Source organism: Lampetra fluviatilis, chromosome 2, assembly GCF_964198595.1.
Source record: "Lampetra fluviatilis chromosome 2, kcLamFluv1.1, whole genome shotgun sequence".
Lineage (NCBI taxonomy): Eukaryota > Metazoa > Chordata > Hyperoartia > Petromyzontiformes > Petromyzontidae > Lampetra > Lampetra fluviatilis.
Genome location: NC_136276.1, coordinates 1,395,463 through 1,420,773, shown reverse-complemented (window position 1 = coordinate 1,420,773; position 25,311 = coordinate 1,395,463). Strand labels below are relative to the sequence as shown.

Sequence of the window (25,311 nt, the reverse complement as noted above, 5' to 3'; positions counted from 1 at the left end):
ACGGCGCTTCACCATACCGCTCATTCGTCTCCCGCGTGATGCTGCGAGCGCTGAATGCGCAAAGCACGCGACACATCACACAGAGACATCTTACCCCTGGCACAGACATCGACAGCTTGAAACGACCATCGAGGGATTTCACGATCACCGCAACGTAGACGGAGACACGGACAACACACACACATACAGAGCTAGACAGAGACTATTTCACACAGATTGAGCGAAAAAATAATAAACCCACTCTCGGATTCCTGATTTTTCTACTCGGCGATAACGATGACGACGACGAGGAGGATGATGATGAGGATGCGCCGAGCCGGGATGCCGCATGTCTTGGCGACTCCGTCTGCTCTTCCGCGATAAGGGACGAGGGGAGGGCTGATCAGAGACGAGAGGAGGCTGATCAGAGACGAGAGGAGGCTGATCAGAGACGAGAGGAGGCTGGACCGGAGAAACGAGGAGAGACTCGTGTCGCACCGGCGGCGACAGTTTTGCTCAAATGGCGGTCGGAGGAGCCGTGGTTGCGGCGACAGAGACGACGACGGCGGTGGCGATGGTGACGATGGTGGTGATGGTGACGATGTGTCCTGAGGCTGGAGCAGAGCGCCGCCGCCGCTGCTGCTGTCAGTGATCGCCGCCTATCGCGCAGCGGGGGTCTGAGCGACGAGCGCGGGCGATTTATTCGGTGGCGCGCAGCAGCAGTAGCAGCAGCACCACCAGTAGCCGCAGCACCACCACCACCAGTAGCATCAGCACCACCACTAGTAGCAACAGCAGCACCACCACCAGTAGCAGCAACAGCAGCACCACCAGTAGCAGCAGCAGCAGCACCACCAGTAGCAGCAGCAGCACCACCAGTAGCAGCAACAGCAGCACCACCAGTAGCAGCAACAGCAGCACCACCAGTAGCAGCAGCAGCAGCAGCACCACCAGTAGCAGTCACACAACCACCACTACTAGTAGCATCAGTAGCACAACCACCACCAGTAGCAGTAGCACCACCACCACTAGTAGCAGCACCACCACGACTAGTAGCAGCAGCAGTAGCAGCAGCACCACGAGTAGCAGCAGTAGCACCAACAACACTATCATCAGTGGCAGCAGCAGCAGTAGCAGCAGCGAGAACACAAACAGCATCAGCGGCAGTAGCATTGACAGCAGGAGCAGCGGCAAGAACGTCAGCAGCAGCAGCAGTAGTCGCAGCAACAGCAAGAGCAGCACTAACGTGAGCAGCAGCCGGAGTTATAACATCAGCGCCAGCATCGTCATTAGCAGCATCAGCAACGCCACAAACGGAACCAACACCATCGGCGACAGCGCAAGACCAGCGGCTGTAGTATCCATCTTCATTATCATCAGCAGCAGCAGCAACATCAGCAACAGCATCACCATCAGCAGCAGCACCATCAGTAAGCAACATCATCGGCAGCACCATCAGTAAGCGCCAGCAGCGTGGAGTCGAGCGAGGCGGGCGTGAGCTCCCACAGCCGCTGGGGTTCGCTCTCTCGCTCGCCGCACGCTCGCACGCACGCGCACGCACGCGCACGCGCTTGCGTGCATTGACGCGCGCGTGCTCGTGGCTCGGCTCGAGTCTGCGAGTCTCTCTCCTTCCCCGCGCCCGCCGAGGCCGATGTGAATGCGTCTCGTCGCGGTCTCTGCCAATTCTCTGCGGGCCGCCTTCGGCAACGCGGCGCGGGGATGGGTCACCATCATCATCATCATCGTTATTACAATCGTCTTCATCGTCATCTTCAACTGCTGCCGCTGCTGCTGCTGCTGTCCGCGTGTTCTACCGTGTTCGTCTGCGCTGCCCGCGGCCATGGTGAAGGCGTCGTTGTCTTTGAGCCGCTGCTGCTCGGGCAGGAGTCGAGCCCCGGAGGAAGAGGAGCCAGACTCCGTGACAGGGAGCGTGCGGGCCGCCCCCACTCCTCCTCATCATCATCATCTCCAGGGCAGGAATCCGCTGGCCTAGACCCGCAGACATTGGCGGCGATCTGGCTCTTCTTCTCCACGGGAGACCGGATCCATCTCGCCGACGCGCGCTGCACGAAGCGCTTCGAGCTGAGCGTGCCCGGGGCTGCGACTCGCGGCAGCGGCGGCGGCGGCGGTGCGGCGGGGGGGGGTCTCACGCCGGCCCCTGACGGTGCCGCGGAAGCTCTCGCGCACTACGCGCACCTCCTCACCGCCGTGCTCGAGCAGGCTGGGCGGGAGCGCCGCGACGACGCGACCATGCAGCACGCGCGATGGTACCCGGCGCTGCTCAGCAGCCTCCTCGAGAGCGACCCGCGCGTGCGGCGCGCCCTGCTGGCGTTCGACGGGGCCGGCGACTTCCTGCAGGTGAACCGCGGCTCGGCGCGGGGGGACATCGTGCTGCGGAACGTCTCCTCGCTGCCCGCCGACCAATCTGCCAAGGCGGCTCTGGCCGCCTGTCCCGGTGGCCTCAAATCGCAACAGCAGCCGCCGAGAGGACCGCGGAACCAAGCCGGGTTCGCCCAGGGCCTTCGCGAGGGACGCGCCGCCGCCGCTCGCTCTAGGAAGGGCCACGCGGCCGCGGCCGAGAGGGCCCACCTCGTGTGGTCTCCTCCCTACCTGGAGTGCGAGGACGGCAGCTACAGCCCACGCTGGGTGCAGTCTCTCTCCGCCTGTCTGCAGGGGCCCAAGGACGAGCAACACGCGCTCGAGTTCAGGCAAGTGTGGGGGGTGCGTCGCGTGTCGTGTCCGTTCGTTTTTGTTGGGCATCCGTTCAGCCTACGGGATGCAAGGCAAATAAGCCAGCAACAGAGAGAAGAAGATACCTAATGATGATATTACGTTAAACAAATGTATACATGTATTGGACTCAGCGATGCTGTAGGCATCTCGGGAAAAGGGGTTGATGGGGGAAGTTCCAAAGTCTATCAGGTGGGAGGAAAGAAGGTGGAACACCGCACGGAGGACGACAGCGATCCGTTGTTGTGTTCGGACGAGGCCTTGGCATGGTTGGAGGTACGAGAGCGTGGAGTTCGTGGGGACAATGACCGAGATAGTAGCGACGAATGAGTGACACGAAAACGACTGCGTGACGGTGAGGTGACACGAGACTGTAGACCTGATGCAGCAGCCTGGCCTGTCACCGACGGCCCCGTTAGAGGTGGCGTTATATAACAGGGATGACCTATGAGTGTTCGGGAAAGCCTCCACGAGTCTCGGGTTTCTTTCGGCATGAAGGTCCTGCATTGGCAAGTGGGAGGAAACAGGAGAGTACCCGGAGAAGAGTCGCCACGCGCACGAGGTGCCAACACTCAAAGCTTCGCGCAGATCGATTCAATCCATTCGCGTACTTCCATGTCGAGGCCACCCGGCCGCCCAAGGCGACGTAATAACGCCACCAGCTATCAATAACACTGCGGCTTCAAAAGTGAAACTATATGTAATTAGGCGACGTTTCGGGCAATGGCCCTTCTTCATAGCACAAAAAGAGAGAGGGCAGAGATAGCGTTGATACTGGTTGCAAACTGAAGTTTACACCGAGGATTAGCCAGGCTCAAACCCGCTTGGCTTCAGAGATCGGACAAGATTCGCCGGATTCAGAGTGATTTCATCATAGCGACGACACACGGGTACGCGAGGTCTGCTCATCGAGGGCTTGGAGTGGCGTTGTTAGGCACACGCGCGGTCGCCTTACAGACCCGCTCGTAGCCCGCAGCGCACGTGCGGCGCATGCAGTCGTGCACGATGCGCGTGGCGCGTTCGGTGCCGCGAAGGCGCAGATCGTGGGCGCGCAGGGCGCACGATCTGCGATCCAGCGCTTTTTTTTGCATGCAAGGGTTGGTGGATCACGTGGAGATTTGTGAAATTCGCACACCGATAGGTTGCGAGGTGGCCAGGGGATGGCAGCATTGCAACAAATGGGCTCCTCTTCCTTTCTGTCCCGTCCGCGTGGAACTCTGAATGGTATCCCCTCGCGTGAGTGGTTGAGTTTTCTCCTGGATCTCCGGTCTAATCCCGCACACAAAACCAGCCCGTGCAACAGGATTGACCAAACAAAGCCAATGCCACCCCCGGTCACCTGAAAAAGTTTTGAGGCTCAATGAAGCCATCCTGGATTAAAGAAAAAAAGTATATATATTCATTATTGCAGTATTTGCATTATCATACAGTACACTGCAACAACGTGGCCACAGCCAGGCAGGGCGCGGTGTTGACAGTGGAGAGCCATGCATGCAGACGGGAGAGAGAGAGAGAGCGAGAGAGAGAGAGACCGCCAAACTCTGCTCTGGTTATTTTGCACAGAATGCTAATCGCGTTTTCTCTTACGTCTGCGTTTCTGGTAATATTCATCCCGCGGCTTTTATTGCAATGCCAGACCTGTCTGAATGTGCAGCGCCCTGGTTTTATATAAATACAGATCGCCGTCTGAATGACTCACGTGTCCATCCACGCCAGGTGGGGAGGATGTTTACCCATGACATCCTCATCGAGGGTCAAGAGTTCTTATCAGGAGGGTCGTGCTCCGGGGGGTGAATGATGAATGTTTGGCTTCATATCTGGACAAAATCATAGAACCCGGAGAAACCCCCCACCAAGCGTACGAGGGGGCAGCACTCGCATCTGTTTGCGTGGGTTATCGCCTCCCGACCTCAACTCGCTTGTGACGATGTACGGCAAGCGTCGTTAGCGCGGTTGGCCACGAACACGCACAACGGAACGCGCCGCCGACACACGCGCTGCGCTAAAGCTGTCAAGTTGTTTGTCGCCCGACGATTTGCGCTGTCACCACGGTGACGGTCATTGCGGGGGAAATGTGAATGAAGTCCCGTGACGCCCCGGCACCCGCGCGCGGGGACGGCACGCACCCAGCGAGAATGGAGGAGGAATTCCCGGACACGGAGAGAAGGGGAGCGACACGGGCAGTAAGGGACACAGAGATTAGGGAGGGACACGGAGATGATGATAGAATGGAAAGGTACATGGAAGGGTAACGGAGAAGGGGTGGGGGGGGGGCACAGAGAAGCGATGACACAGACGTCAGGTAAAGGGCACAGAGGGAATGAAGGGACATCCCGGGACCCAAATCGAAGAGGGGGTGGCAGGGGAGAGTGTGCCGAGAGCGGATAGGGTTCATTTGGCACCCAGCGAAGGCACTCCGGGACCAAGTAAGAACGGGGGGGGGGGTCACAAGAGAACACGTGATACTTGTGTTGTCAATCCAATGTTTGGCGTTTTTATTTGGTTGTTGTTGTTGTTGCCAGGAGTAAGTAGTCGCTGTGTCCGTGAGCCCCCCCCCCCAATTGTTGGCGGGGCGCGGCGCAACGCGAGACGAAACGCGTCCTCTCGTCCCCTAATCCCCTCGTCCCTGCGCCTCCGCGTCCCCTCGTCCCCTCGTTCCTGCGCCGCGGGTAACGCGCGCAATCGCTGGTCCCTCCTCCTTGGAAGGGCGGCAAGGCGGTGCAGCCCGAAGGAGCGCGTGAATGAACGTGGCACACCGGACGCCAATACTGTACAGTACAGTGTATTCCCCCAGCTTGAAACAAAAAAAAATCACGCCAGTGACGTCACGTAGCGAACACCGAGAGAGAAAAAAAATGCCGCGCCACCCTGACGCACAAACATTCCACTCACGTAGAACTCCACCGACATGTTCTTACTTCGCTCGCCATTTCCAGAAGCTCCCGCCCGCAGATGTGGTTATGGACAGCGGGGCAGCCGAGAACGCGTTTATATTGCGAAACAACAACAACACAGACATCAACAACAACACAGACATCAACAACAACACAGACATCAACAACACAGACATCGACAAAAACAACGTCACGCCCGCCGAAACGTTCGCGAGGAAAGCACTCGCGTGTACACTCACAAAGACTAAGGTCCCCCGGCAGTGTAGCCCTTTACCAGGCTGTAGAGGCAAAGTGCAGTTGTCGAGCACATATGAAGGCCGACACGGCACACGACGTGGAAGGTTTCCAACACCATGCGCGGCCGTCTTTGTCTCCACGGCTGCTGATGTTTATACACCGCACCAGGTACTAATTTTAAGACTGAGTGGACCTAGGAGAGGCCCAGCACTGGTGCAGATATATATCCGTTACCGACGTTGGCTGTGGGCGGGAATCGAACTCGGGTGGCCGGGTTCGTAACGCAATGCGCTACCACTCCCTGCAACACGCTACGCGCACACACCGCTTCGCGTTTATGATATAAAGGGATATAATGATCGTATCACTCCCTCCCAACACCTCCCCCTGGCGATTTCATGAATTCTTACAATCTCTGGGCCGTGATTAGGTTCAAGAATCCACGCTATTCCGTCTTGTTTTTACTGTCTCCCTTCCCATGCTGTAGCCTGAATAATATTATCATGTCGTTTGCATGAACCGACAAACGTCGTTTCTTACACATACGCATCGAGCCAGCATATATGGCGAGTTAGACATCGATGTGAAATTGATGCATCGCTACTCTCCATGTACTGTGCACTGCAATGTATAATATGGGCAAAGCACGCGTGCAATTACTGTACATGATTCAATACAGCACGAAAATCCGTAGCCCAATGCACTGAGAACCCATCGCGTTCAGTGCATCCGAGGAAACTCGCCCAGTGAGAGCGTTGCCTTACCTTGGCCAGGCCTTGCCCCGACTTTGCCCGTTAGCCTCACACGCGCGTGCAGCGCCACGGTAGAATCTATTCTAGCGCGTAGCAATACATTCAAGAGCTTAACGCCGAATGCCGAGGTCTGTGCACCACGACGAGAGCGCTTCAGGGGAGAGTTAATGTACTTTTGCTATTCCTCCTCGGCCGAACGAGGCGCGGACTTCAGTGGTCGACAATCGGGGTCCATAGCTTGAGTCGCAAGGGCACAATCGCACGCCCACCACGGCGTGTCTGAGCGAGGTCGGTTTCAGCACCAGACACGAGTGGACAGCTCCAGTCACTCGGCCACTGCTCAAGGCGTAAATAGCAGTGCAGACAAAGCGGAGACGACGTCTCCGTCGCTCATCCGTCTCTCCTCGTAACACACACAAGTGTTTATTCTGGGAGTGCATGCATTCATCAGCATTGATTTCAGTGCAAGCAAAACTCTGGACCGGCTTCGACATGTACAGTGTCTCATCAGCAGGGTCGGGCAGGTGTGCGTGAATTAGGAGCGTAAACAATGATTCACGCCGTCTGCTGCCGCCAATCAGCGTCGCGATTCGATTAATGAACACATCGATACACTTTTTTGTTTGTTCACGTTGCGGTGAATGTTGCAATCTGGAGGATATGTCAAGCGGGGGTGGGGTGGGGGGGAAAGTCAACTCATGACATACAGCATGTACGAATCGGACCACAACTGGTGAATCTGACAAACTGCGATTCTCTTGAGCTTAAGAATTGATCTTAATCCCATTCTCAGGGCCTTTTGCCGGCAGCCGAGCCGAGCCGTCTTGACAAAGCGCCTAATGAACGCTCGGCCGTATTCCGTCACCTTTGCCCTCGTTCGTCCGATGCACATGATTAGCAGCAGCAGCAGCAGCACACCGCAGCCTCCTGGTGTATACCGGGCGCATGCTGGATACCTGATGTCTGCTGGTCGTGTTGTTTTACACCTACAGTGTACAACACGCACAATGCAGGGCATACGTAATGACCAAATCACCCGTTACGCGCCGGATACCGTCAGATCTCGGAAGCTAAGCAGCGTTGGGCCTGGCGAGTGCTAGGATGAGCCGCCACTGTGCTTAAAACACGGCTGCTATTGGCTACTGCGGGGGCTACGTTGTGGGGTCAGCTCAGCCACATCCGTTGTTGTACTGTGCAGTACACGTCTATGCTCCCCGCCTTCACTAGCTCGCGTTGTGACCAGCGTGGTGAAGTATGGGGATGCAGCCCCTAGCCCCCCCTCCCCCATCCCCACCAGCAACACGGAGAGGGAAGGGCTCTTGTCTAGCAGTGGACTGCATTGGAGAGTGCGACGGAAGAGGGGGGGTGTGCAATGGTTCACATTCCTCCGTGACGATTCGTTTCATCGGCTCGATTTAATCGCAGCAATTCGATTCAATAGGCGATTCTAAATTTCAAAAGATATTTTATTACCGCAACACGACATCGATTAAGCACATTTGTAATGCAATTTGCAAATATCCGATTCTTACCCACTGGATATCACGAGTCTTACGAATCGATATAAATCGATAATATTCGACGCATTGTAACCCGATTTGGCAGTGTACCAGTGTTTCTGCAGTAGTGTAGCGGTTAGCGCGCTGCGCTACGAACCTGGCGACCAGGGTTCGATTCCCACTCACGGCCTATACCAGTGACGATTATCTGAACCGGTCCTGGGCCTCCCCTACGTCGACTCAGCCTCAAATGAGTACCTGGTGCGGTGTGTAAACATCGCCACTGGGGCAAGACAAAGGCGCCCACCCACCCGCTCGTGTGCAGCGCCTTCCTTCGTAGGTGCTGCTCGCTAGCAGCACTTGCCCCTTACAGTCCGTTAAGGCTATACGGGGGATCTTTGTTTACACGAGGCTCGAGGGAGGGGGGGGGACGGGGGAGCAGTGGCGCGAGGTGCCCGTTGGCGGGTGTCGCAGTGAGCGAGGCAGCTGACGCCTCGTCCGAGCCACTGAACGCGTCTTCCGCTTCAGTGCGCCGGCCGCCACGAGATATCCTGGGTAGCAAGCAAGCAAGCAAATAAACAAATAACGACATCATGATTTACTTTTCATATATATTTATCTATTATTTTGGGTGCATGGTTCTGCAGCCCTCACCATTATTTACAGATGACAGAGGCAGAATTAATTGTGTTTTCTTGCCACGGGGCGTTGTTTTGGCTTCCCTACGGAATGGATAGTGACTGCGCTTTGTGACTGTGTGTGTCTGTGCGTCAGTGTGTGGGGAGCGGTAGTGTAGCGGTCAGTGCGGTGGCCTACGAACCCGGCCACCCGGGTTCGATTCCCGCTCACGGCCGATACCACTTACGATTATCTGAACCGGTGCTGGGCCTCCCATAGGTCTACTCGGCCTCAAATGAGTACCTGGTGCGATGCGTAAATATCGCCACTAGGGAGAGAAAGGCGGCCGGGCGTGGTGTTGGCCACCCACCCTCTAGTGTTGCGTGCCGGCCTTCATATATGCTCGCTAACAGCACTTGTCCCAAAAGTATCACCCGTATAGTTAAGGCTATACGGGGGACATTTGTCTTTGTATGTGTGTGTGGGGAGCGCTAGTGTAGTGGTTAGTGCGCTGCGCTGTGAACCCGACGACCCGAGCTCAATTTCAGTTCCCGGCCCATTAACAGTGGCGAAGATATTTTAACCCGTCTTGCGCCTCCCCTAGGTCGACTCAGCATTAAATTATTAGCTGCTGCACAGTGTGTAAATATCAGCACTGGGGAGACAAAGGCTGCCCTGTGTGATGCTGGCCACCCATCGCCCTCGTGTGCGGTACCAGGCCTTGATAGGTGCTCGCTAACATCACCTGCCCCAGTAGGCTACACGGAGGATCTTTGTCTTTTGTGTGTCGTTGTATGTGCTCATGCGTGATTGCGTTATATGCGAGGACAATTATTGATAGAACATGTGGGTGGAGCGAGTCATAAGGGATCATGAACACTGAAACCTACCAGTACGTGATCATGTCTGCATCATCATCATCAGCTGCAGCACCACAATCATTATGCAGCAGCATCAATCATGATTATTCTCAGCAGCAGCTTCAATAGCAGCGATTGTAGCAAAAGCACAATCATGAATAGCAGCAGCAGCTTCACATTCACCATCATGCTGAAAATCATCATCGGAAGCAACATAAATCATCATCAACAACAATTATTGTCATCAGTGTAAATAATACTCATCATCATCATGAGACCCGTTCCTCATATTATGTTGGGCTACAGCATCGCCTCTTCCAGGTGCGCATGTGAGCGCGGACGGCCATGGTGACATGACTGGAAGAGTGGAGAGAGAGGGTAGAGAGGGTGGGGAGAGTGCAGAGAGAGGGTAGAGAGGGTGGGGAAGTGGGGGAGTGCAGAGAGGGTGGAGAGGGTGGGGGGGTGCAGAGAGAGAGGGTAGAGAGGGTGGGGAGAGTGCAGAGAGAGGGTAGAGAGGGTGGGGAGGTGGGGGGAGTGCAGAGAGAGGATAGAGAGGGTGGGGGGAGTGCAGAGAGAGAGGGTGGAGAGGGTGGGGAGGTGGGGGGAGTGCAGAGAGAGAGAGAGGGGGGAGGTGGGGGGAGTGCAGAGAGAGAGGGTAGAGAGGGTGGGGAGAGTGCAGAGAGAGGGTGGAGAGGGTGGGGGGAGGTGGGGTTTGTGCATTCTCCGTTCTCTCACTTCAGAGCGGGAGCTTCCTCCCGTGCCGTGCGAGCGGCGTGACGCATCTCAGGGGGAGGGCGTGCGCTACCCCGCAGGAGCCACCGGATGTCTCTATTCGCCGGAATAGTTGTTGTTCTTGTTGTTCTTGTTGTTGTTCTTGTTGTTATTCGTGGCGGTGGCGGCGGTAATGAATCCGCGCAGACATCGGCATCTGCATCATCACACAATAACGCGTGATTGTTGATGTGACTTGTTCACTTTTTCGCCAACGTCGCAATATCTGACACCACGTCAAATATTGATGATCATAGGCTGAGTTTATGACCATGAAACGAGGATTTGAACTCACGACCTTGAAGTCGCGAGCTCAAATTGCTCTTAAGCGCAGCCTCCCTCACCCTACCTCGCACGCGACGTCCCCGAACCGGTCCAACGCCGCTCGCCCACGAGCCGCGCGCACCGACCGCGCGTTGCGTCAGAAGCAGAGCGGATCGTGGCCAGCCGATGTCAACTGAAACCGCCGCCCCCCGGACGCGACTGCTGTGCTCCGAAGAGCGATCAATAATAGACGGACGGTAGACTGCAGGCGGGTGGATGGACGGTGGACTGCAGGCGGATGGATGGACGGTGGACTGCAGGCGGATGGGTGGACGGTGGCTTTACCCGAGTCGAGGGCATCCGACCTGTGCTGGCCGCTGCCGCCGCCAGCCCCTCGAGGTGGGCTGCGTCGTTGACTTGGCCCCGCCCTCTCATCCCGCGAGAAGGGGGCTCGATGGAAGAAAACGGAACAGCGAGCAAACAGTGGAAAAAGGGGGTCTAGGGTTAGGGGTTGTTAGGGGTCGTTAGGGGTCAAGGTGTTAGGGGTCAGCGAGAATGTTCAGCAGGGATTGAAGTCAGCCAGGTCTCTTCCAGGTCGGTGACCCGGAAGATTTGTCTGCACCCGGCACACCGCTTCCAGGATACCTCTCGCTCAGGCCGCGTCTCCTACTGGTGAGCACAAGCCTGCTCGGTTCTTATGAACGAACCGAATAACATTCGATAAAAAAGTTAATTTCTGAGGGGTAGACGTAGGGAGGGCGCATCACCGACAACTGTTTAGACCGCAAAGATAACTGAAAGTGATACGCTTTGCGGGTAGCGCTAATAGGGCCAGTTTATACTGTATAGGGCAAGCGGCTCGCTGATGAGAGGTGTCGGTCTTGTTGCCAGATAAAAAGGGTAAAAAAACAATTATCAGGTTAGAGGGAATTTTGGATAACGTTTAATCGACGCATATGAAAATGTTATTGAATGAAAAGCTGCGTTGGTTCGGGCTGTTCGGTCACTGGGGGAGCGAGTAGAGGACTGCGGCTGGCAGGTTCGAGGGGCAGGGGTGGCATCATGCTGGGCATGGCCCGGCATCCACACGGAGTGCTCGTCCCGCCACATGGCGGCTGATGGTCTTCTCCTCTCCTGCCCTTTCAGTGCCGCGCTAGGTTTGTGACTAATTACGTTTGCAGAATGTTAATTACGCCTACAGTGGGAGGTTTTTTCTTCTTCATACATATGGGGTTTCTTTCTGTCAACAAATGAGACTATCTTCACCATCATCACCACCTGCACCTTCATTATCATCACTCTCAATGTCATCCTTTTGAGTGTCGCCATTGTCACCAATACCACCACGACCATCTTCACGAGCGCCGTCATCAAGCTCCACTTCCCGACCACAAGCGCAAGGGTTTGGCTTCTTAAGTTGCTCATCTCGGGACTGTGGTGGCATTTGCCACTTTTCTCTTCGCAACACCAAGCCCGACAGTCAAGCCGCAGAGGCTCCCTGCTCCCAATTAGCAATGTCGCAGGACCCATCTCTCCTGGCGGTCCTGGGGCAGTGGGCGGGAGCTCCACAGTCTCACGGCGCCGGGAAAGAGAGACGATGGCTCTGCACTGTATATATGAATGGTGGACTTCTTTCGCACCGTACGTAGCCAGCCGTGCTAAAACAATGCTCGGCGATCGTGCCATTGTTCTCACGGTTCGGCGTTTGTGTATTTAACCAGGCAAGGGCCAATTGGGAAGAGCTCGCCCTGTGGTGGACATTCCACATTGCTTTGGCGGAGGCTAACACACCGATGGACAAGCCGCGGTGGGCTGACTTATTTTGTCCGACGCCAGAAAGATGTTTACATCGGCCAGCCGCCACACACCGGCGACCTTCACACCGTGAGCGCTCGCCACGTCTGAGAGCACGGCGGATGGGTATTTGACCTGCCTCTGCACGAGTGCTGTAGACCACAGGTGAATCGTGTTGATTCTCCCGTCAGAAATCATCTCGAGCCGATTAACGCGTCTTCATGAGAGAGCTTAACGCGTCTTCATGAGAGAGCTTAGCGCGGGCATGGCCGCCCTCGGCGATTAAAGAATCCAGAAAAAAACAATCAAATCCTAATGAGCGTGACCCAGCCACCTTGATTGATTGATGCAAGAGCTGGATAGACTGGACGTCCACACTTCGCCCCCCCCCCCTGCTTCACCCCCCACCGCTCGCCGTGTAAGCAAGCGCGCCTGTTGGAGCTGTCAAACTTTGGCGGGGACGAGATGAGTTGTTGTAGCCCAGGAGTAGTAATAGCCGAGCCTCCTGTGCTGTCAGGTGCGTGACGAGGACCGTCCTCGGCGCCCCGGCCGGCGGCGCGCAAACACCCCCCGGACGAGCGAGCGGTGACAGGCGGCCACGGTGGGGGGGGCAGGAGGGCGCGGGGCCTCTTGCTAAGAGGCGGCGCGGGTCCGTCTCGCCACGAGGGCCACGCACGGATTGTTGGGCGTTTCATGGGTTTGTCGATTCGGTGATTAGGATATTGATATTTTGTAAGCGCACGAATCAATGCAACGTAATGATGAATTGATGACGACGACGATGATGATGATGGTGAAGATGGCAGTTTCTTTCTTTCTCATGGCTGATGTGGATTCAGAGCGACAACCACAATTTCACATTCAGGTGGTCAAGCCAGACAACCGCGTCAGGAGCAGCGGAGTTGTGTATCGCTGTGATGTCTCCTTCGTTTTTGTGGATCGGGCGTCGCGTCGTTATGACGTCGCACTCTTCGTTCTGGATGACCGCATTCGCACACTGTCGGAGAGTTGTAATATTCAATTTGCGCATCCGCGTCTGCTGCTGTGGGTTTGCAGTGGATGCGTTAAAGGGCGGACCATGAGCTTCGTGGAAGATCAAACCCCAGGGTTCTTCTGTGTTGGGTCTTTGACGGCGAGGTGTTTGTCAGTTCTTTTGAACTCTATTCGGCTCCTCAAGCTTCACCGGGGGTTGAATTCGCATCGTTTAAGGTTAAGCGCGTCGGTCCAAAAGGACCTTGTGTGACTTGAAGCGATGCGGAGGAACGCCAGTGAGGTCCTGGTGAATGGTGAATGGAGATGTCAGTGCTGGTGGCAATGGTGATTTTGCGGAGTATTGATTGCGGTGAGAACACGCACATACACGTGGAGAGGGGAGAACACGCGCACACATTCTGCCTGTGCGGCCCATCGCCATCACACGCCAGGGTCCATGCCGCGCGAGATGAAAAGTGACCAAAATACATCAGAGGCCATCAGTTGTCGTGAGTCGGAGGGGCAAACAGGTTTGAGGCTTGGGCACTTTAACCACCGCAATGATATCCATACGCTAATTATACAGAATCAGAATATTGATTCTTACTTTAGGAACCCGATGAGCTGTGCAGCTCTTATTCTCCAAGCGTCCAGTAGGGGTGGGTCGGAACGTTTCAACAAACGGCACAAAGGCACGATACACCAGGTAGTACAAAGAAGACTGAACAATACAAATGAGACCATAATTACGATGAAGCGTATTGTAAACCTGAATGTGACAATTTGTCAAATCGCCGGGGGGGAGGGGAGCAAATCGTTAGATTCCTGATAAATGCTGAATTAAAATAAATCTCAGAAATCGCCGCTGAGATCAAAATCGCGCCTCCCCCCGCCTCCCCCGCCCCGCCCCCTTCAGGCCTTGTCAGCAGCGTGACTCACGCCGCGGAGCGAGTTTGGACCGGGCACTCGAATCCTCCCGACCTGTCTCATTAATCGACCTGAGCCAGAAATGGCTAATTGGGTTCCGACGAGATAGGCAGCGGGTGGTTTCTATTTATTAATTTATTATATTTTTGTAAAATTACATTTCGTCTCCCCCCACTCACCCCACCCCCTCCCACCCCCCAGGTTTCTTGATTAGAGCCACCTGCTGTGTTCCCAAACCACGCACACCTTGCAGAGGCGGTCCACCGGCGGGAGGGATGATTGAACCTTACCCCAAACGGCTCTGCCGACCATCAGATGAAAGCCGCCAGACGTCCACTAAAAGTGCCGAGCCCAAGGTGGCGAGCGAGCAGCCCTCAGCCGTAGCAGCAGAGAGAGCGCAGCGGGGGCGAGCGGGGGCGAGCGGGGGCGAGCGGGGGCGAGCGGGGGGGGGGGGGTCAAAAGTGGGGCAGTTTGCCCTGGGCATCATCTCCGAGGGGGCCTGAATGGGGACATTATTTGGCATTTTTGCTCTGAAAATCGAAAAAAATTGGCGAGCGACGTGCGGCAAGCGACATGCAGTGCAGCGAGCGAGTGCAGGTAGCGGGCGATGTGCAGTGAGCGAACTGCACAGAGCCCCGTGCAGCGAGCGATGCGCTCCGCCGCCATCCACGGCTCGCTCCATCTCCCCGCCCAGAGCCCACGGGCCGTGACCGCTCCCGCACGACGAGCGGCTCCATCGGCAGATGAATCGCGCGGCCGCCCGCGCAGCGCGGCGGGCCCCGCGGTGGCGAGCGAGCGAGCGAGCGCCTCCAGACCCCCTCGCTGGCGGTGGCGGCGGCAGAGGCATCAATTACGAGCGCCGTTTCTCCCGCGGGACGGGACGTGTCGATACATCATGCGTGGGTAGACGTGTCCGCGGATCTCAAAACAAAACCCCGGCCACCTCGACGCTCGACGGATATGCGGGAAGTTGTTTTTATTCTTCTTCTTGCTCTTGTTTCGCCGCGCTGATCTTAATGGGCTCCCCCGCGTTGCCACGGGCAAATCAAGCGGATGGCTTTGGCTCCGGCTTGGACAGCGTGGAAGGGGAATGCGGCTCGCCGATAGGGGCTGCTCGGAGTGCGTCTGCCCGTGTGCCACGTCACGTGCAGCAGGGGCGCACAGCGCGCCAATCTGGGCTAAGGATCTTCTCGGCGCTGCGCTCATAATTCGGAAATAGCCCTGGGTTCGGCGCTACTGTAAAACAACAAAATACCACGTAACCCTATTAGGCGTAGTTGCATTACGTAAAGGTCAATTGCCCATTAATGCCAATTAATCTGCGTGCGTGTGCATTCGCGAGTGTGCTTTATGAAGGTCTGGTAACAAGTGCCCGATCGCGCCTGCATCTCTCCCGTGACTAATGCTTTCGATTATCGAGAATTGTACTGTGGAAGCAAAAATAGACGTACCGTGGGGTGCAGGTAAGACAGTTCTGGGACATTGTTCTAATTTGGTGACCTTGGGATGCATCAGACGGTGGGCAAAACTTCACGCCGAGGTGCTGTCAAAAAACGGAGCGGCTCGTGGTTTGTCATGTTCCGGTCGGGGCAGTGATGTTTGCGAGTTCACCGCTCACAATTGGAAGGCCTTAAGTTAAAATCCTGGTCGGCACTCGACACAGGCCTGCGTCCTCCTGGGACTGATAACGATGGGGACAACTTTAGTGAAAGTCAGAGGTGGTTGTATTTTGTTTGAGACTGGCCCCTTCCATAGAAATGTGGAAATTATACCACGGCCATAAGGGGGGGGGGGTTAGGGGGGGCGCTGTGCTTGTTTGAGCTTGAAGACACTTTCACTTGAGGCTTTGGCAAGTGCCAGATTAGCAGATTTTTGTTTGCGTAATGTGGAAGCTGCCATGGTAACGTACGAGACTCGCAATCCGATGGTCACCACTTCGATCTCCCAGCCCGGCAGTGGACACAATGGGGCAGCTTTCGTAAATAACCCCCCCCCCGCCCCGCTTCCCCGCCTCTGTCTACACGGCATTATGAACGTCTGCAGCAGAGTTCATAGGTGATGGGCAGGTCATGCGCGTTGGGGTAAAGTGTGGGTGATCTAACCTGTCTTCCAAAATGTCCGGCCGGCGCGGAAGAGTAGGCCAAACACACCCTCGAGAGGGTCTCGTGTGGGGCTCCCGAGAGTGGGGATCTTCCACCCGCAGTGGCATGAACGGGCGATTGCAGGGCTGCGCTTTCACCCTTTAGTTTTAGCAGGATACCATAATAACTGATGTCGTGGCAGGAAGTTACTCGTGGCATCTTGCCGTGAGGGTCGCTCGACGGCGTCTCCTCCTGTTGGTTGAAACATTCGCGGCCTCATCAACCACACGGAGACATTCAACATCTGGGCCCTTGAAATGCGGTGACCGGTCGGCAGAACGAGGACCTTCCACAAGTTATACCCATAAATTACTTAGCCACTTTGCATTGTGCCTTTCATTGAATATAACAAAAACAAGTAAACCCGTAAAAACAAAGTTTTTCACTATAAATCCTGTATATGCGTGGCGGCTAGAGTCCTCTCGTTCTCTGGCTTGAGATGGCTGCCACCTATGGGTCAGATGATTGTCTGCCACCATTAAGCAATTGGTAATAAAATATTTAATTTGTTTTCCCTAAACAGTGTAAAATTTTGGAATTTTTTTTTCACGAAAATTAATTTTAACACACAACGAGTCTGTGTGGAAAATGTCAGCTCGATTGGATCACGGGAAGTGGGTTAAAAAACGAGCGAAAGATTTGCACGGTCCTAAGCAAGCAAGCGAACTTAATATAAAGGATTTAAAAATATATTCGCCTGTGGAGGACGCGGGGATCGATCCCGCGACCTTTGGCATAGGAAGCGAGGGCGCTACCAACTGCGCTACTCCGCCACGGCCTGTGGAGGGGTTACGTTCTGGGCTCTTACACTGTGACGTTCAGCCAAAGCCACGAATGAGTTCTATTTGAATATATGTAAAATATTTTTTTTTTGCCTAAAAAGTGTAAAATTTTGGGAATTTTTTTTCACGAACATTGTCACCCACAACGAGTCTGTGTGGAAAATGTCAACTCGATTGGATCACGGGAAGTGGGTTAAAAAATGACCAAAAGATTTACACGGTCGTAAGCAAGCAAGCAAGCACGCAAGCACGCAAGCAAGCAAGCAAGCGAACTTAATATAAAGGATTTAACAACATTTGTTTTGCCTGAGATACCTCGTCTGTTAAATCCATGTCATTTTCAAATTCATCCTAAAATTGGTGCGTATTTCCCGCGCTACGAACCCACAAGTCCGAGTTTCATTTCCTGCGCTTGACTCACGTCGGTGGTGAGTGTTATCTGAACCCTTCCCGTGTCTCCCCTAAGGTCGACTCAGCCCTGAATGAGATGTCTGTTGTCGAATGTAAACACGAGCACTTGGGGAGAGCACGGTGTCCGGGCGATGCTCTCACCACACCACTCTCTCGTGTTCCGTGGCGGCCTAAATAGGTGCTCGCTGACAGCACTTGCACTCAACAGTCTGTGCAAGCCTACATGGGTGTTGTTTGTCTTCCGTTGCTGCTGCTGCTGCTGCTGGCTGCAGGGGCACCCTGAGGCTGGACCTGGACTTACACGGCCAGGAGATTGATCAGTGCACAGAGGAGAGCGCCGGCTGGTTCGCAGGGACGCACCGGTGCCACGCCAACAGCACGCAGGTACCGCAAACGCCTCGCATGGCGGGAAGCAGCCACGCCTTGAGAAGCAGCAGCTGCGTTTAGCCGCTTTGTAAATCCGATGCGTAGCCGCGAACGTAAAAGGCTAACGAACAAAATAAAGAGGATAACATTCCGATTTAAAGCTTTCGTGACTACAGGGATTCATCTTCTTGGTTCTTTCGGTAAAGTCACGTAGAATGGAAATAATAAAATAATATAATTACAACATAATAAAATAATAAAATAATTGTGATATGTTTTTTTTTCCATTGCACGTGACTTTACCGAAAGAACCAAGAAGAGGATAACATTCCTAAATGATTTGAAGCTTTCGTGACTGCAGGAATCCATACTCTGGTTCTTACGCGACTTTACCGAAAGAACCAAAGAGTATGGATAACATTCCTAAATGATTTTCGCGTCAGATCACGTGAGTAAAATGTTGTGTCGTACAACCCTCCTCCATCCGACACAACCAATGAATAAAGTTGTCACGTGAATTAACGTGCCCATTTAGCACCGCGTCGGCACACTGGTGCGCTTGATCGCGATTCACACGGCAATTGGGTACGACGTTTCATTGGTAGTTGAGACCAGCATTGTCAGGCAATTGGAAAACATTCTGTCGGGTGGAGGAGGGTGAACGAGACACAATATACTCATCCGATCTGACCCAAATATCAATAATGAATCTGAACATTGGTCGCGAAAGCCTACGCGTTAAAAAGAATCAATTAACTGCTGGTTCAGCCGGAAAACATCACCACGTCTTAAAAGCTCGACACGGTATAAATATTCCCTTCATCTTTTCCCTAAAGCGCTCGGCTCAGCAAGAGAGCCGAGAGACGCATTGGCATTAGCGTCTCCTCCTCCAGAGTCTGTGGTTGCGAGAGTCTGACATCCCACTCCCCTCCCCATCGAGCATCGATCGCAAAGCTCTTCCCGGCTGGACACGCACTCCTCCGCTAGCCCCATTCCCGTCCAGCTGACGGAAGCACGTTGGGAACAAATAGGCGAAAGGAATATTGTTTCCACCATTATTTATTCCCCCACAAGGAATATGTGATCGCCTAATAATCATTGAAATGATTTGTGTTTGGTAGAACAACTCTCCTTTAAGCCGAAGGCATCTCGGAGCGCTGTATACGCGACTTAGATCGCATCGCGTCTCAACACATTTTAATGGGCGCCCCCAGCGGCAGCTGTCCCTGTGTGGCGGGCGGCGATTCGGCGCCTGGCCTGCAAGTGGGCATCAGTCCGGCAGTAATGGGCGGCGATGATCGCTGCTGTGTGTAATCCCCATTGAGCAACCCGACGGTGCTCAGTACTTTTGTTGTGAATACGCTCGCAGTCATAGCCAGGGCGGCCTGCCGGAGTTGAACCACTAACATTTGAACGAGTAGCGAACGCGCTACCACCGGGGCCATCCGATTTGTTTCTCCATACTTAGGTTTTAGTCTTCGGTATCGTACCCTTGCTGTGAGGAACAAGAGGGAAAATGAATAACTATTCAAGGTTATTATTTGTTATTTCATTAATTATGGGGGAGTTCACCGAGCGGCGGTTTGCATTAGCCTATTGCTGCTTTGCAAGCTCGTTTAGTAAACCCCCCCTTCGTTTCTCCACAAGTGGACTCGTCCTTGCCAACTGCAGTGCATGACAGTTCAATGTCTGCGTGCACCAATGAACTCAGAGGGGCGTCGTTTAGGACCGCAACTTGAAGATACTATATATATACACACTTAATGTACATGTACTCAAGGACTTGGCATTAGATACTTCGAGTTGCAGCCAGTTGTTCAGATTGTCCCCATGACTTAACTCGCCGTCTCCCCGAGCTTATTCTACATGTTAAGTTTAATTTGGCGATTTTTCTTTATTGCTGTTTGCGTGAAAATATTGGGGGAAATATTTTTATTTACTTAGTATTTACCAAAATGGTTTCCCAAGGTTTTTTCAGTTGGGGGTCTCACTGATTTAAACCCTTTGGGATAATCACGTATGCATTACCCTAAGCACTATACCACCACTCCACCCCACCACAGCATTATTATTATGTTGCTATCCCGAAATTATAAATCACCTAACATATATTTTTGTTAAAGGTTGAAATAAACAAGCGAGACATTTTATTATTCTTATCATTAAAAAAAATTGCCATTAGACTTCGCAGAATTCCAGCAGTCAGTCAGCGGTAATGGACTCCGGTGTATCTCTAATGGAGGCTCCCATCCTGGGAGTCCCCGCTGCCCGTCTGCGAGCCACTCAGACAAATCGATAAACATCCCGCGACGCCCAAGCCAGGAAAGGAGGCGTGTTGTCGACAAAGCCAGCGCACGCCTACACACACACGCGCGCGTGCGTGCGTGTGTACGTGCGTAGAGTAAGTCGTTTTAACGCGGGAGATGCGTTCCCGAAAATCGCCGCGTGAAGCGAAAAACGCATTCGGAGAAAAACAGTTTCCCCATGAATAATGTAACGGTAACGCTCAGAGAGACACGATGCACGACTACGCACGCGCAGTAAGATGGCGAGACAAGTAACTGGGGCACGCCGCCGCGCTGCTGTGTCGTTTGCGCGAACTATATCGTGCCACTCAGCCGCACAGCTCAAGAAAGTAGTTCGTCTCGATTTAAAGCTTTCGTGACTGCAGGGATTCATCTTCTTGGTTCTTTCGGTAAAGTCACGTAGAATGGACATAATAAAATAATAAAAATAAAACTTAATAAACGTCGTGAGAAATATATTTGTATTATTTTATTATTTCCATTCTACGTGACTTTACCGAAAGAACCCAAAAAAAAGAAAAAAAAAAGTAGTTCGTCGTCAACCATTCAGAAACCGCGCTATAGCGGTGCACATTTGGGGTTATAGCGGTGCGGGTTCCGCGCTATAGCGGTGCGTGTTCCGCGTTATAATGGTCGCGCGTTTCGGGATGCGCGAAAAGTGTTCCCTAATGGAAGACGCACGTTGTAGCAAATACGCATTCGAGTGTGAACACGCGGCAAGTGAGGTCTTGCCGTGCATGTAAATACATCCAGGTGTGTGTTATGTCAGTGCATGCGCTGGCAAAGCAGCAACAGCAGCCACAGTAAAATCTTCGCGAGCATGCACACCCCCCCCCCCCGCCTAAACTATCCCAGCATTCTACCCCAAGGCTCAATTCATCTCTGCCCCCCACTCTCCCCAAACCTGGCGCCTGCCCCGCACCCCCTCCCGGTTGGTGATGGATCTCCCACGTGTCGCTCGGTGAGCTGGCGCTGCGAGACGCGCACGTGCGGGCCGCGTGACGGAGCAGTGCGCGCGCGTGCGTGCGTTCACGCGTGTGCGTTTCCGTGTGTGTGTGTATGTGTGTGCATGCGTTCACGTGTGTGCGTTTCCGTGTGTGTGTGTGTGCGTGCGTTCACGTGTGTGCGTTTCCGTGTGTGTGTGTGCGTGCGTTCACGTGTGTGCGTTTCCGTGTGTGCGTGCGTTCACGTGTGTACGTTTCCGTGTATGTGTGTGCGTGCGTTCACGTGTGTGCGTTTCCGTGTGTGTGCGTGCGTGTGTTCACGTGTGTGCGTTTCCGTGTGTGTGTGCGTGCGTTCACGTGTGTGCGTTTCCGTGTGTGTGTGCGTGTGTTCACGTGTGTGCGTTTCCGTGTGTGCGTGCGTTCCCGTGCGTGCGTGCATTTGTATGTGCGTGCGTGCGTTCCCGTGTGTGCATGCGTGCGTGTGAATACGGTACACGTGGCCCGTCCGCGGGGCATGCGTGCTCAGTGGACAGAACGCGAGCGCTGCGTGGCAAGCCGCTCGCCAGTTGTTGCTCATCGATTATCCGCGGGCGGATTGTCCAGGTTGCAGATTAATCGTGCTTGCGAAAAAACAATACGTGCTGTGCTGTATACACATGAACATGTGTGCACGCTGTCGTTTGATAATTAGCCGCTCCACGCTCATCGACGTGATGTATGGATTCCACGTTAAAATCCTGTTAATTTCCGACTGCCGCAGAATTCCACGTGTTACATCCCACAATACGTTCTGAATGATAACATTTTTTTCATTTTTAGTATGATGCTCAGCGTACATCCAATAATATTGTCTTTTGTACACTTTTGTCATCTTTATTTTCCGATATAAAAATGTGGTCGGCCACACTCCGGCACAAGGGGCTTGCCGCTGCTCTGTGAGATTTCCGATGGATTCAGCGCCCCATGTAGCGATGCCTACAGCAGAATTTGATTGCATAAAACGACAAGCTAAACCATTTTTTTTATTTTACCAGGTAAGGCCCACTGAGCTGCATAGCTCTTTTTCGAAAGCGACCTGGCCACAAACGGCAGCTCAACGAAGTGGCTTATCACGTGGACATTTACAGCAGCCGAATACCCGAAGCGCGTGCTTCTAAATGTGGAAGGAAAACGCGGAGGACCCATTAAGGACCTCCATCTCTAAATTATATTCTTTCCCGGTCATTGAGTAACGGCCAATTGCATGTATTACTTGGTCACCGTGAATGTTACGTGATCTTGTACGGCCGTTTTATCAATCCACTATTGGGTGAGGGCCTGCCCATGCAGTCTGGGTCACATGGGACTTCTTTGACCATACCCAGCGCCACAGCTACAATGTACCTATCCGACCAGAATTTAACCTACATTTCACACTCCGCCTCGCTTTACCATCCATTCTCGTCGAATGTGCTGCGTTGAGCTGTGATTACGGTGAATAGCTGTTGCATGGCGGTGGCTTCGTTTTGTCTGCGCGTTGCGTTGGCGTCATCTCATGTTGACACGGGAAGCTCTCCCTCGAGTTGCTGCCCGTCCAGCATGTTTAGCGGTGCGCGTGAGCCTACTGCAGGGGAGAGTGTGGCTGCTTTGTCAGGCCAGTTGTACTCATTGTATGATTTACCGAGAAAGGCCGAAAGTGCAAACAGACGTCGAGTGGCTGTTATTAAACCTTGGGCGTTTGAGTGCCTTGCGTTGGGCCGACGTGTCCGCTGTGTTGGTAGGGACCACTCGAGCTGTGGGAGTTGTTGTGACAAGATAAAATTAGATTCGTCAAACGTGTGTATAATATGACAAAAGTACAATGCCAGCATCACTCGAGTCCGCTAATCTTTCAACCGTATGTGTTTTTACAACGAAGAATAACTCGTGCGGTGTTGTCAGTTGAACTGCCATAACAATTGTTTCTGCACAAGAGCATTGGATAATCATAATTTCCGGCTGTTGCCCTTATTCAATGGAGAAGATGGAACCGAGAGGCATTGGCTGTGTTTGGATAAGGCCAAATCACCAACACCTAAACTATGGAGATGAAAGGCCAATGTAAATATTAAGCGATTGCGTAATTACACGGTGTGTACTACCTGCAACGTCGTCACGTGGTTCACAAAGTCCGTGGTCGTGGGCCAACTGAGAAGTGCGCAAAGAATCTCGGCGAACGCATGCTTGGAGTCACGTTGAAAGGCAGAAATAGAAACGCAAGAAGATAGAAGAGTTCAAACTGTTTAGGAAAGTAAATAAGATTGGGCAGGACATGTTGCTAGAAGGAATGGTGGCCGGTGGACAAGAATAACAACGGAGCAGCATCCGAGGATACGGAACGCATCCGACGGACCGTCCGCCGAGGAGATGGAGCATTGAAATCAGCTCGTGTGCAGAAGGATTATTATTATAATAATATTATTATAATAATATTATTATAATAATATTATTACATCATTATTATTACATCGCAGTGAGCGATGGCAGCGACTTGGGGAAGGCCTTCATCCAGCAGTGGATTGAGCATACTATGCCTCACATGAAAAGAAAGGAACCCCGCAAAGCTACCGTGTCTCCGAAAGGAAACTCATATCGAGTAATGCTGTATTATTACGCCTTTTGTTTAAGGTTTTGGATTCCGAGAACGTATCATCCCTTTTTAAATCGCCTTCCAGATCGTTTGGCCTCTGGGTGTCCCTGTATCAGTGCGAACGTCTCCTCCTGAAATCTATTTTCGACTCTCCGTTAGTCCACAAGATTTGTTTTTGGTATTTTGTCTCGAGGTGTTACTGATTAATTGGGAGAGCCAACTTTCCAATTAATGCGATGTTCGTTTTTTTTTATCCCGCACGCACCTCTCCTGCGACCCACTCTGCGCGTCGTCTCCTGAGCCTCCTCCTCGATTAACGAGCTCGTGTGTTTCTGTTGTTGTTATTGTTGTTTTGCAATGTATTTTGTTGACACAGTCATCGAAAGGACAATGAAACCTCAAAACAAACAGTTATTTTTTTCTCGAGGATATCTGCCCAGGCGATGGCTCCCGGCGGGTCTGACGTGAGTTTGACGTTTCTGTGAGTGATAAAATTAAATGTAAAATCACAGCAGGAGTGGTGCTCCGTTGGGCTCATGCAAGATCACGATGTTACCGTGGCCAGAGTCGTTAATGCAGCTGACGCTTTCTCCCGTCCACTGCACAACCGCAGCTGCTGCACGGCCGACACGTGACTTCCAAGATGTGCCCTGACAGTCTCCCACCCATCTGCTCTTACACTCGCAGACATGCCCACAGACTCGCACAGAGATCCACAGACTCGCACAGAGACCCACAGACTCGCACAGAGACCCACAGAATCGCACAGAGACCCACAGACTCACACAGAGACTCGCACAGAGACCCACAGACTCGCACAGAGCCCCATATATTCACACAAAGACTTGCACAGAGACCCACAGACTCGCACAGAGACTCGCACAGAGACCCACAGACTCGCACATAGCCCCATATATTCACACAGAGACTCGCACAGAGACCCACAGATTCACACCGACACTCATAGATGCACACAGAGCCCGTAGACTCAGATATAAACCTATAGACTCGCACAGAGACCCGCAGGCTCACACAGAGACCTGCCGACTCACACAGAGACCCACAGACTCGCACAGAGACCCACAGACTCGCACACAAAGACCCACAGGCTCACACAGAGACCCATAGTTCCGCTCTAACCGTCTCTCCCACCGTGTGCTCTTGTTCGCCGGACTCGTGGAGACCGCTCCCCGATGCCGCGGCCGTGGCAACTTCCCCGCCCATCGCGTGCCCACGGCTCCCACCCAGCGCCACCACCACCGTGCTCGCCTCATCGCATCTACAGCACGCTGCTGCTGCTGCTAGCTTCTCTTCCCGGACCTTGCCATTGCTTCCCCCTGTCTTGCTAGCATCCGTCTCAGAGTGCCGTGCTCCAATTACTCCGTTGGGATTATTCGGAGCAATCGTTGGTCCCACCGATTGCGTAAACTTGACAGGACCCTTGCTCAATAGAAAC

General features: G+C 53.5%; 1 protein-coding gene across 1 annotated transcript in view; it reads left to right on the top strand.

The window, feature by feature from the left end:
- Positions 1 to 1,688: 1,688 nt before the first annotated feature.
- The window catches only part of LOC144939099 (metabotropic glycine receptor-like), a 55,511-nt gene continuing 31,888 nt past the window's right edge, over positions 1,689 to 25,311 (top strand). Inside the window, exons 1-2 of the mRNA XM_078866671.1 lie at positions 1,689 to 2,687; positions 17,904 to 18,015. Of these exons, the coding sequence (XP_078722797.1) occupies positions 1,699 to 2,687; positions 17,904 to 18,015 (1,101 nt within the window). The 5' untranslated portion in view covers positions 1,689 to 1,698. The remainder of the gene's footprint in view (positions 2,688 to 17,903; positions 18,016 to 25,311) is intronic.